The following is a 13,434-nucleotide window of genomic DNA, read 5'->3' on the forward strand; positions in this document are numbered from 1 at the left end:
TCTTACCCTGCTTTCCAGTTTGCCATATTTATATATATTTAACAGTTTTAATAAGTATGGGTCAGGCTCATTATTTAAGTATGTTTTTAGAGTTAATACAAGTGTAGGGCTAGTTTCCAAAGCATATTACTTATTGTACACCTTTCAGATGAAAGGCAATCATTGATAACTTTTGTTTTCGGAAGGCTCCTAGCAGCTTTTTATATTCTCACTAAGATGTAATAAAAGCTGCATATATTGCCACTATTACTTTACCATTGCTAGTGTTCTTGTCTGCAGAAACCATGTGTTACTTATCTTGGATGAGAACTGGAATGACCCTCCCAATATCCACATTGGTGAGGTGGGATTTTACAGAGGCATTTCTCATAAAGCTGATGGTCTAAAGTAGAACCCCAAGTCTGGCCACTACCTGCTCAGCCTGTTCCCTTGTGTTTTTATGTACCAACCTCACCTAGAGTGATGAATGCGCTTTCATCCTCTGTGCCTAAGGGCCCAGCACAGTGCTTTGCAGGTAGTACATAATAAATGTTTGTTGAATTGAATTCTGTAGGAATTTATACTTTACTGTTTATTATAGGAGAAAATGTTATTAGTCTAGAAGTGTTTTAAAAATGAAATATTTTCATAAAAGCAATACATGGGTATAGTTTAAAAAATGCAAATGGAACTGGAAAACTTAATATGGAAAACAGCAGTGCCCACCCCTCCCTATCTTTCAGTCTCTGCCCACAGGCAGCTCCCTTCAGCTCTTCAGCTAGTTTTTCTGGCATTTCCTTCAGTTTTATAAATAATATGTGTAGGCAGCTATTTCTGGATTTACCAATTTCAGTCATCATCTTAACATCTGAGATACAGACTTTAGTGTTCTCACATCAGCTTCACTTTCTCTTCACACCCTTTACAGTGAAGTCATGAATTTTGGTTAAATCAGTGGTTAGTTCTAATATTACTATGACTACGTATAGAAGTTTACTGCTGAGTCATGTCATATATGATGGTGAGCAACTCTTCTTTCTTGCATAACCTTTGTTTTGCTTTTGTTATCACTTTCTTTTTAATCTGTCTATTCTTCTGTATAGACCAAATACTGTTATGTTTCCCAGAGGCTCCAATATTTCTGCCACACACTCATCATTAAATTCATATGTTCAACACAGCAGTTCCATTTTATTTCTCCTAATTTTTTTTTCTGGAGTATTTTATATTTTGCTTTATTGTAGACAAATTGCTTCATGACCTCCTCTGCTTTGCTGTCTCCACCATAATCTCATCTTCTGAGATGTATTGAAAACTTTGATCCTTTATTGTTTCTTCTTATGTTGTCTTTTCTTATTCCTTTACTCTGATTTTAGTTTTGGGAAAGAGAAGAAATAAGTAGCAGTGGCCAAGTTTATTAACTTATTTCAATAAAGTCTTACAGGTTTTATTTTTGCAAAATAACAGCATAAGAATCTGCAAGGTATTTTTGAAAACTTTTGTAAACTTGCTTTACCATTTCTCACCGTTCAGTCTTAACAAATTATTCTTTTTCTGTCTCTCTCACATAATTGGGAATTCCACCATTATCTACAAATGGGATTAAAATGAAAGCAAGCTTACACAGGAATGTTGTTTGCTGGATAAATTCACTCTTTTCAGTTTTGAAAATATTTCTCATAAAATGAGTAGTAGATGGGCTTTAGAGAGAATTTAAAGTAATGGTGATATAGTTAGTCCTGTTGATCTGTTGTCTTACAGAGAGGAGAAAGTTGGCAGAGCAGCCTGAAGTGGTTTCTGTTGATGAACTCAAAAGTCTGTTAACACTCACAAGGGAACACTTTTTAGATCATTTTGAAACTATTAATCCTAAAACAATTCTAAGAAAAACAGACAAAATTATTACCTCCAACCTGTTAAATGGTAAGTTTTTTGTTACTTTAAATATTAGTTGTTTTTTGTATGGCATTTATGACAGTTACTATTTATTATTAAAACTAATAAAATACATTGATCAAATTTAAATACATCTTATAAACTTAAATAATTGACATATATTTGTATATACAAGCACAACAGGTTCTCAAGTAACATCATTTCATTCAACATTGTTTAATTAGAACGTTGATGAAACCTAACTCTGGTTTATATCAATTAGCCTATGGTAAAGTTGGTTTCTTAATGTCATTTCACTTAAAGTTGCAGCACTTATCAATGGCATTATGTGAAGACTTACTGGATATGTGTGTGTGTGTATGTGTATAAATAGTGAGCTGTATTTCTTATCACTTAAGGATTAAACATTTTCTGATTACTTCCGTCAGAGAGCATGGTCAGTATAGTTGTTTCTGAGCAGCAGGGAGAGGCTTTTGAGGTGATCCTACGACTCTCACTAAGCTGCTAGAACGGGTGGGTTTCTATTACACTGTGTTTTCATAGGTGAAAAAAATAGAGCCTACATGGAAATTTAACGTAGCTAAAACCACATAAGATGCTCCACATTTGGCACTCATTGTAGCAGGAACAGTCGCCAAACTTTACTGAGGGAGCAGGAAATCATTTATAGTAACTTGCATTTCTTTCTCTTTTCCTGGTTTCTATTGTTGTGGTGAATTTGAGTAGAGTGAAGCTTTTCAAGACGTAACAAGAAAACATTTGAAGATTGCCTAGCATTTTAAATGTACAGGATAACTTTTATTTTTATTCTGTGAGAATCATTTTTATTCCATAGATCAATAAGAATATGACTGAAAAATCAAGGTAACAGTAATGTGTATTGAGTACCTTTTATCTGTTTGACACCATGAAGGCACAGAAAGAAGTAAAAATTTGAGTCTTTATAAGGGCTTCTGATCTACTTGGAAAGTAAAATATAAATTTAGCATTTAGAGTATGTTTAAGAGGCCATGCTCTGGAGCTAGACTGCCAAGGTTCAAGTCTTAGTTTTGTCTCTTCCTTGCTGAATGTCTGGGCAAGTTGTTTAACCTCTCCATGCCTCTTTCCTCATGGGGATAAGAATATTACTCACTAGATTAATTGTGAAGAATGAGTTGATACATATAAAACACTTAGAACATAGTAAGTGCCCCAAATTGTTGAGCTGTTGTTTGTATTGTCATTGTCATTTCATCATTTTTACATATCAGTCCCAAAGTTAAATAGCAGTTTGGAATAATCTGAAAGATTTTAGAGACAGTGTGGGGTTACTTGTAACTGCGAGATGTGTTCAATACGCGAGAGAGCATAGCTTCTTGATTACAGCATGGGCTCTGGAGCAAGAGTAAGAAGTTTGAACCCCAGCTCTGCAGCTTGCTTGCTATGTGACCTTGGGCAAGTTTCCTAACCACTCTGAGCCTCAATTCTTTATCTTTAAATCAGGGATAACAGGTTGTTATGAGGATTGCATTCTTTACAAATGGCTTAGGAAGTTGTCTTATATGAAGTAAATGCTGTATATTTCTTAGTTAGGTAAATACATATGCATTTTGAAGAGAAATGTAACTAGGACAGTTACAGAACTCTTCGATAGGAGCTGAGAGACTTGATGTAGGTCTTGAGAGATGCACTTTTATTATGAGGAGATCAGAATAAAGAAAGCTTAATACTGGTGTGTTTGTTCGTTTCCCAAAAACTTTATATGGTATTTTGCACATTTCAGCCTATCAGAGAGCCTCACTGAATGTCTGAAGTAAAAATTGAATCCAACATGCCTTTATGCACACTCAAGCACCCCCCCCCCCCACACACACACACGGATGTATGAGTGTATCTACGTGTATACATTTTAATGTAGTTAAATTCAGTGTGTTAATGCTTTTCAGTGCTTATGTGTATTTCTTTCTCTTTAGACACCTGTCCAGTGGATTCTATTTCTTCAGGTCTAGTGGAAACCAATCCTCTGGAATGGCCAGAAAGGCATGCTCTTCAAAATTTAGAAACATTTGAAAAAGCTAAACAAAAAATGAGGTAATATTTAAACAGCTTAGTGTTTTATTGTTCATTGTTGTTTTTTGGTTAATACTCACCCCATTACATTTTTCCCATTGCTTTTCAGAGAGAGTGGAAAGGAGGGAGGGCAGGGGAAAGAGAGAGAAACATCGATGTGAGAGAGACACATTGATTGGTTGCCTCCTGCATGCATCCTGACCAGGGCCTAGGATTGAACCTGCAACCCAGGTGTGTTCTCTTGACTGGGAATCAAACCCAAGACCCTGCGGGTTGTGGGCCTATGCTCTAACTGCTGAGCACACCAGCCAGGGCAACAGCTCAATATTTTTAAGTGAACTTTCTTACAGCTCACATTGTGTTTATGAGATACTAGTTTTTTGTTGTTGTTTTTATCCTCACCTGAGGATATGTTTTTATTGATTTGAGGGAGTGAGGGAGGGAGGGCGGGCCCAGTTATCGGAGTCATCATTGCGTGTGTCTGTGCCTGACATGCCCTCAGGCTGCCGTGCTGGGTGCTGGCATGCAGTGGGTCAGGTGGGCGAGGGGCTCCTGCTGCAGGAAGCAGAGGAAGGCCAGAGCGACCTAGGCCTTTGCAGGGAGAGTGCTTTCTGTTTTTCCTCTGGGCTCCCAGGTGAGAGAGGAAGGTGCTGGGGGGAACCCCAGGTGAGCCCCTCACTGCATTTGGTAGCGAGTAGAATGTTTTCCCCCAGTTTCTAACTCTAAGCATGGATACCTCCAGCTTTAACCAGGATTTTGATTTTCCCCGTATCCCCTTTGAAAGAATTTCCCCTCTATAATTAGAGGGGAATTTTGCCCTATGATTAATAAAGCTTCTTTCATGTTTTATTTTTTTCTGAAATAAAAATCAACTGTTAATAATCTTGAACACCGCAAGCATTAAGTAGTAACAGAAGTAGCCATGCAGAGCAGTCTTTGTAAAGCAGTACAGCTCGGTCTACCTGGCCAAGGTGATCTCCAACCCTGAGCATTCCGCCAAATCATGGGCAATGGCTGATATCTGACCTTTTTTTTTTTTTTTTAACCTATAGAAATGGCAAAGTCAAATGGTTTCACTTAGTATTATTATAATTTGATCTCAACTCGACTCCTTCCTAGACTGATTAGATGCTTCTTTAGATCTCACCTTGCATTCTGAGTTACATTCAGGCCAGTTTGCAGCCCCCCCACCCCTCCACCCCTAACAAGCCCTGTAATTTTGTGCAGTCCTGCCTCTGAGCACTTCAACTTAAGAGCCATTCTTGTGACAGTCTCAGCCAAAGTGGTTTCTCCCGAACTCTCATCTCCACCAGAGGCCTTCGTCTTCTTCCTTTTATGAGAAAAGAAGGAAGAAAGGAAGACAGTTGTTTGACCATTCCTGTGTGTGGAATTTCCCACAGCCGAATCTCCCTGCCGTGTGTTCATCGGGAATGTTCTTTGGTTCTGATTTTTTTGTTCCGTTGGTGTTTCTTTTATGTGTACTTTTTCTCCTGTGTCTGGTGGTTTGCATTTGTTCACAGCGAAGAATTTAGTACTTGGCTGCTCTGTATAGGTAGTTGGGTTGTACTTCCCCTATATTTGTGTAGTCTTGTTCCCAACCTCCTGTCACCTGGTTTAATATTTGGGAGACGGGAGATGCAGGGTGGAGATTGCCTGACAAGCTTCACTTGGTCTTTATACTGAGGGGGATTTATTCTGGGGATGTCACTGCTGACACTGGGGCAGGCACCTAGTTGTGGGTCTTCAGAGAGCAGTTTCTTTATCTTTAATTTGGTGGTAAAAGTATAGGGGCGAGGTATGGTGTGGGAGGGTGGTACTTAAACAACTCTTCTAGTAGGATTCTTAGAATATGTCATCTGATTTTTGCCCACTGCCACACTGTGAACCCACATTTAGAATTGCTGTGGCTTTGTAGGACAGGGCGAAGAAGATAGATTCTACTTGTTTTCTAGTTTTATCTCTAGTTCTCCTTGAGGCTCTTGTTCTAGTTTCTAAATTTTTGAAATTCATTGAACTCTTTGGTCCAACATTTTTTTTTTCTTCATTTTTTTTAACCCTATTATGACTTTTAGTGTCCAGTACTTCAACATCTTGATTTCACTTTGTGGAGTGGAGAGATTAATGTATATGTTTAATCCACCATCTTGGACTAGGAGCTTATTTGTCATTCAAGGTCTAGATCAAATATCACCTTTCTTCTTAAGCCTTTTTTTTTTTTTTTTGATGCTGCAACTCATTGTTATCTTTCTTTTTTAAGCATCTCAGGACTGTGTTATTCGTGAGACTTATTTTATTGTACCTTTTCTACCTCATTATACATCTGTATGTTTATCTCCTTTCACTCCTCACCTCCTTTCTCTTGCCTCAAGTCAATCTATGCACTAAATCACGAGCCGTGATTATGAGTCTATAAATTATCATCAGTGAACTCTTTTTACTACCTCACAATGAGATTTACAAAGTAAAATGCTCAATAAATACTTGTGAGTACTTCAAAATATGGGAGATACCATTAAATTCTTGGTTGTGGACAAAAATTATGTTGCATATTTCCAGAATTTGTTTTGTGTTAAAACAGGTTAAACTGGAGAACAAAGGACCAATACGTAGTGATATTCGGAAGTCATAAGAACTTGGTTTTAGACAAACTCAGTCACCTGTTTGTGAATTTGTGGCTTCATCTTTTTTTTTTTTAAATATATATTTTTATTGATTTCAGAGAGAAAGGGAGAGGAAGATAGAGATAGAAACATGAATGATGAGGAAGAGAGAGATAGAAACATCATTGATCGGCTGCTTCCTGCAAGCCCCCTACTGGGGATCGAGCCCACAACCCAGGCATGTGCCCTTGGCCACAATCAAACCTGGGACCCTTCAGTCCACAGGCCTATGCTCTATCCACTGAGCCAAACTGACTAGGGCCTGTGGCTTCATCTTTAAGATGGGGATGACAACATAAGTTCTCCTTCAAAGTTGTGAAAATTTAATGAGAATATGTATGAAAAAATACTTTGCAAGCTTGAAAACACTGAAAAAGATAAAGTGCTGTCACTGTTTTGGTGTTTGTTTCTTTGTGGTTTTTTTTTTTAATCCAAGACATATTTGGTAACGTAATTTATCACAAACGGGCTTTTAAATTGCTTTGATATCCTTGTGTCCAGGACTCTATATAAATGCAAATTATACATTTCCCCATTCCATCCAGCCTGTAAAATGATTGAGAGTAATTTTCATTAAGAACCCTTTGTGAGTTACTATTAGAGAATAGCTATATAGAAATTAAATTAAGCTCATAATGCAGTTCTTGCCCTCCTGGAATATAAAGTTCATAGAACATATTTGAGAATTTTCTTGTCTGTTTTTATTAGATTTATATTTTCAATTTAAAAATAAAGGGAATGGGCAGGGGAAAGGGGCACCGTCGGTACATTATGGGTCGTTAACGTATAGAAATGTCAGTCCTAACCCATAATGTCATCATTTTATCATAATTATCAGTAAAAATGCTTGATTTGAGTAGTAAAATAACCAGGAAAGAGTTGAATTGATATGAAGTCAGGAAATAGTTTTCTGTGCCAGTAAAAGTTTTATTTATGCTTTGGTGACAGGCCATAGCATAATCTATGACTCAGTACTTGCTATAACCTTTAAAATGCTCTGAAACTAAAGTGTTTTTCTCTTTCCAGTTTCTAAAACTTTTTAAGAGCTTTTCGGGTTTATAGAGTGATGGAGTAGAAATCGTACCCAATTCAGAGTCAGTCTGCTTCTGACTGTCATTTCAAATAGCTGTGTCACCCTGGCTCTGTAATGCAAACTATGTGCGTTAGTGTCTTCATCTGAAAAATAGGAATATGATTTTTTTTTTAGGTTTGGTGTGCTGATTTTCACTTTACAAAGTACTTATTTTCAGGTGCTAACTTGATTTTTAAGTAAGACCTATCCTGTCTTTTTCAAGGAAATTTGTGAGGATTAATCCTACCAGACCTGAGGCCCTGAACCTAACTGTCCCCTATACCTGGGCTCCTGAGCATTAAAGAGAAAAAACCAACATGATATAGAAAAATGTTAGTTACATGCAAACAAGTGGTTAGAATAAGATGGAACTTGGAGACATTGTAGAAAATAGGTCTACCTTTCATCTACCTTTCATCTAGCGCCAATATTCCACCTTTGTGTGGAAATTACCGAAAAATCGGTACAGCAGTCTGGTAGGGTTAAGACTATTGTATGTAAAATAGTTTGAAGAATATACAGTCCTGCATATATGTCAGGTATAATAATGATTCAGTGCTTAGTCATAGTGGCATAATCGTGGCCCAAAGGGACCTGGGAGAGATTTCTGATTACTGCCTAATTTCATGGTTGTGCTTCAGGTAATCTTTTAAGTTCTTAGAAAATTGGAACATTCTGTCTCTACCTTTAAAATTTACAATATTGTTGAGTTTCAGAATATACAAGAGATTTTTTATTTAAATTTTATGAATTTGATAACTTCATGCTACTAAATAATCATGCCATCATCTATATATTAGTATATAAAAGCCTAAGCGACCTAACAACTGGTCGCTATGATGTGCACTGACCACCCGGGGCCAGACGCTCAACGCAGGAGCTGTCCCTTGGAGGTCAGTGCGCTCACAAAGCCAACCTCCCTTGGCCCCTCCCCCCAGTCGGCCAACCTCCTGTGGCCCCTCACCCCTGCTGGCCAACCTCCCATGGCACCCATCGGCCCTGATTGCCAGCCAGGCCGATGGACTCCACCTGTGCACAAAGTTGTGCACTGGGCCTCTAGTTTATCCTATATAATAAAAGGATAATATGCAAATTGACCCTAACAGCAGAACGACTGGGAATGACTGGTCACTGACACACACTGATCACCAGGGAGCAGACGCTCAATGCACTGCCACAGGGGGGGGCTCTGCTCAGCCACAAGCCAGGCTGATGGCTGCCAGCACAGCGGTGGTGGCGGGAGCCTCTCCCGCCTCCTCAGCAGCACTAAGGATGTCCGACTGCAGCTTAGGTCTGCTCCCTGCTGGCAAGTGGACATCCCCTGAGGGCTCCTGGGCTGGATGTCTGACTCCCAGGCATCCCTCCTGGGAGTCAGAGGGATGTCTGACTGCCAGCTTAGGTCCGATCCCCCGGGGAGTGGGCCTAAGCCAGCAGGTGGACATCCCCCGAGGGGTCCCAGACTGCAAGAGGGCACAGGCCAGGCTGAGGGCCCCCCTACCCCCCCAGTCCACAAATTTTTGTGCACCAGGCCTCTAGTAAGAATATAATTTAGTTTAGTAATCTTTATTGATATGGTAACTGTGATCTAGAGGTTTTTAAAAATATACTTTGATATTAAATGATTTGCAAAGATTTTACTTTATTTTCTTCCTAAATGTGTAATTCTTCAATTTTCTTTGTGTATTTTTCTGGTTTCTGCTCATGTCATCTTTTCCTAATTATGAGGAATTCTAATCCACTTTTAATAAATCTACATAACATTATTTTCCTAGAGCTGGTTCATTTCCTCATTCATCTGAACAGTTGCTGGGCCACAAGGAGTGTGCACGGGATTCGACCACATTATTGGATGCTAAAGAATTGCTGAAATTCTTTACCTCAGATGGATTACCAGTTGGAGATCTTCAGCCTTTACACATTCAAAAGGGGTAAGTTATAAACTTATAATTTCCAATTAATTTTTTAAAAGTCATTGAAAAAACACATGGCATCTCATTTCCCCGTTTACTGGTGTCCTGTGCCACTTAGGCAGAATTCTCAATTTGAGCTCAGTGTTTATCAGTTGGCCATAATCCTCACATTTTACCAAATGTCCCAGTGTTTTGTGGTATTGAACGTAAGGGAAACAAAGAATAAAAGCAACCTCAGCATATTCCCTATGAAAGTTAGTAGGGAATATGCTGAGGTTCTTTGTATACGAAGGATGGTTCTTTTTAAGAAAAAATTATAATTTGACTTGCAAATACATATTTTTAATTCTCATTTCTGTATTACTGTCTAGGTTTTATTTTGCTGCTGTGTACTTGTCATGACATTGTCAGTCATTCCTAATAGTAGCAAAAAACACATCTTTCAACTGAAGAAATAGGAAAATGGAATAAAAATTCTTTTGAAACTATAACATTACTAAGTAAGAATTCAGTGTCTCCATGAATAATTTATAAATAATTTGACTTCCAAGATAACTTCTACTAAGTTACTAGTTAATAAAAACTAGGTGTTGCTGTTGTTGACTAACTGCAGCTAAAATCATGACATCAAATACTTGTGAGATTTGAATAATTTGTTCACAAACCCAATTTCTTTTTGTTAATCCATTATTTTGAAAACCCTTCCAAAGGACACTAAAAATTATAGATCATTTCAGTCACTTTAACAAAGGTTATTTTGACAAATACTGATTTTAAAGGTAAATTTTGGAAAGGCTCTATTTGAAAGTAGTTATATTTCAGAAATAATGATAGAACTTGTTGCCTTCATGTGCATGTTCACTACAGAGAGAGGGAGCGACTTTGAAAACTTGAGCATTGACTCTGGGTCTTAATGACTTAATGATTTTAATGACAAAAATGGTGTAATTTTAGAGTAATTTTCTTTTCCTCCTACCTTTGAGAGATTGATACCCGTTTTTGTGGGGATCAAGAAAGTCAAAAAGTATATAACATTTTCTTCTATTTAGTTTTAGATTAGTATTTTTTTTAAATCATGAAGCATGAACTGGCAGAGTTAGATGGGTCTGCCCAAACTGAATTATGGAGGTCTTTACTCTTGTGGCCACAGGTCTTTCTGAATTCAGTGTAGTAGTGGAGATATATTTAATTATTTCTGTAGTTCACAAGTAATTTCTTTAGGGAACTTTGATATAGTTCCTTGATGTTAGTAAAGAACTGCATCACTATCAAATATGTTTTCTATTAAGGGCAAGTTTTCATGGCAGTGAATCAAGAACTTGTAGACTCTTCTTAAATGCTTACCTATGCAAGGAGCCATTCAAAATGCTATAGTAAATTAAAGTTCAGGCATAACTCCTATGAATATTCCAAAGAAATGTTAAATATTGACAAAATACATACTTATTAAAATGTTTCTTTTAGAAAGAACAAGGTGTGAGTAAAATTAAGCAAAAATAGATAAAGTTGCTGAGTGCTTGAAATAAGAAATGGATACAACATAGTAAAGGAAAGAAGTGAAATAAATGGCAGGTACCTAAAGAGTTTTGTCTTACAAAATGTTCGCTTTTATAGTCACTAGTCAAAATACTGGGGTCATTGCAATTTATTAGTGTTACTTTTTGTGAACACTTTAAGTAGATGCATTAGAATATAAATTCTGGTTTTTAGAATTTATTATGGAGCATATGTCTTACATTTTAACGTAATAATTACAAATGCTTATCATAGTACCCTAGATGATTTTCAGTAACAAATGGGTGGTGCCACGTTTACTAATTAATAATGCCATAGAGGGGAATATGTGATAGGAGATTTATTGTTTGTATTCTATCTACTTGCCTTTCTATTTACCATTTCCAAAACTGCATTCAAGCCCCTGGCATTTCATTGTTATGTAAAGACCACTGATTCGTAATTCTCCCTTCCCTACTCCACCCATCTGAGCTTCAGGAACATGATCCAGTATCTTAGACCTGTGCCTCCAACTTAGGCAGAGGAGGCAGCCACCCATTAGAATAACCAGGAGAGCTTAGCCTAATTGCAGTGACCTTCCTCCCAAGATTTTGATGTCTCCTAGGTATGGGAAGGGCTAAGCCTGGATACTTTATGTAAGCTCACCATATGATTGGTTTTGGTTTTTTTGTTAATCTTCACCCGAGGATATTTTTCCATTGCTTTTTTAGGGAGAGTAGAAGAGAGAGGGAAAGATAGAGAGAAACATTAGTGTGGGAGAAACCCATCTATTGGTTACCTCCTGTACAAGCCCGGACCAGGACCTGGGCCTGGGAGGAGCCTGCAACCAAGGTACATGCCCTTGACCGGAATCGAACCCAGGACCTTTCAGACTTCAGGCCAACGCTCTGTCCCCTGAGCAAAACCGGCTAGGGCTCACCATATGATTCGTTTTAACATACCTGCTGATTGAAAAACCTACCTCAGAAGAACTGAAATCATTCTATAATAATCTGTAATATTTAATAGCTTGCTGACTCTTAAAGTCCATGTCAAGATGACTACATTCCCCGTAAGGAAAAATCTAGGTCCATGTGTTATAGTAGGAAGTAAATACAACCTTTGTTACCAGAGATTTGAGTTGACTTTAATTATTCCTCTGCAAAAAGAGAATTTAACTAAATGCATAGACATTAGTCCACTCGATCAAGAGAAAAAAAAAAATCCCAGAATAATGCTTCTTCTTGAATTTCCACTACAGATCATTTTCCAATCTTGATTTATTCATGTTTCAGAATAGTTTTGTGAAATAAGTGACATTACAATTTCGGAAACCTGAGACACAGAAAATATAAGAGACAAAATCCACAGGCCTATCCCTGCTTCATTTTCTTATTACCCTTTGTGATATCTTAATTTTTACCCTATGTAAAATTCATTTGAAATGAGGGAAGTCAGATTTCTTTATTTAGACATTTCCTAGAGTTTTCTTTGTCACTAAATAAACTTTAAATATACATTTACAATTTTTATTTCAGGGAAAAGACTTTTGTTCTGACCCCAGAACTCAGTCCTCGGAAACTTCAAGTTTTACCTTTTGAAAAAGCCTCAGTGTGTCATTATCATGGAATTGAGTAAGTTTTTTTTTCCCCCTAACTCTTCTGCGTGTTGTTGATGTAGCTTATCTTATTTGTGTTTTGAGAGTGAATATAATAAAATGATATAAATTGAGATACAGAGCCAAAGAGAAAATACGCCAAAAAACAAAGTAGAACGTACACAAATAATTTGTCTTCTGTTGTAAAAAGTAAGGTTACTGGATAATTAATCAGTTTTATAGCATTTAAACATCTTACTATTAGTTACTAGATATTTTAATCAGAATTATTTTGGTGTCTGTGTATGAATGTATTTACACTACTTCTGGTCCCATTAATATTCCCTGGTCACTAATTACACTGTAATTGCTCAGACACTATTAGATGAAATGTGTTCCTATTTGTAACATGTTCATATTGTGTGCACTTTTGTAGAATTTTAATTGACCAGTTTGAATAAAATTGCAAACGATTCTCTTGCTTAAAGGTATTAGCAGTTTCCAAGGGCATGTGCACACCTACCATTTTCACAAGGACAAGATGGTGATCATTAATATGTTTTACAATAAATTTTCAAGATTAGAGATTCATTTTGGAAAATACTTCACATTCTTAAAGCAAGACATTATTTTACACTGATTTTTCATAAATTGAAATAGAAAAGGACTTGATTTTACCTTAATCTTTGAGAAGCAACTTTTAAGTTTATCAGTGAACAGCAGAAATATACTCTTTTGATTGGCTTGCGGACTTGAAATACATGATGTAAGTACAGT

General features: G+C 37.2%; 1 protein-coding gene across 1 annotated transcript in view; it reads left to right on the forward strand.

Annotated features, from left to right (window-relative positions):
• MTBP (MDM2 binding protein) overlaps positions 1-13,434 on the forward strand; it is a 50,720-nt gene that overhangs the window by 27,704 nt on the left and 9,582 nt on the right. The window contains exons 14-17 of the mRNA XM_081111287.1: positions 1,741-1,902; positions 3,828-3,945; positions 9,429-9,584; positions 12,599-12,694. Of these exons, the coding sequence (XP_080967413.1) occupies positions 1,741-1,902; positions 3,828-3,945; positions 9,429-9,584; positions 12,599-12,694 (532 nt within the window). The remainder of the gene's footprint in view (positions 1-1,740; positions 1,903-3,827; positions 3,946-9,428; positions 9,585-12,598; positions 12,695-13,434) is intronic.

Source organism: Myotis nattereri (assembly GCF_964212035.1).
Source record: "Myotis nattereri genome assembly, chromosome: 17".
NCBI classification, from domain to species: Eukaryota; Metazoa; Chordata; class Mammalia; order Chiroptera; family Vespertilionidae; genus Myotis; species Myotis nattereri.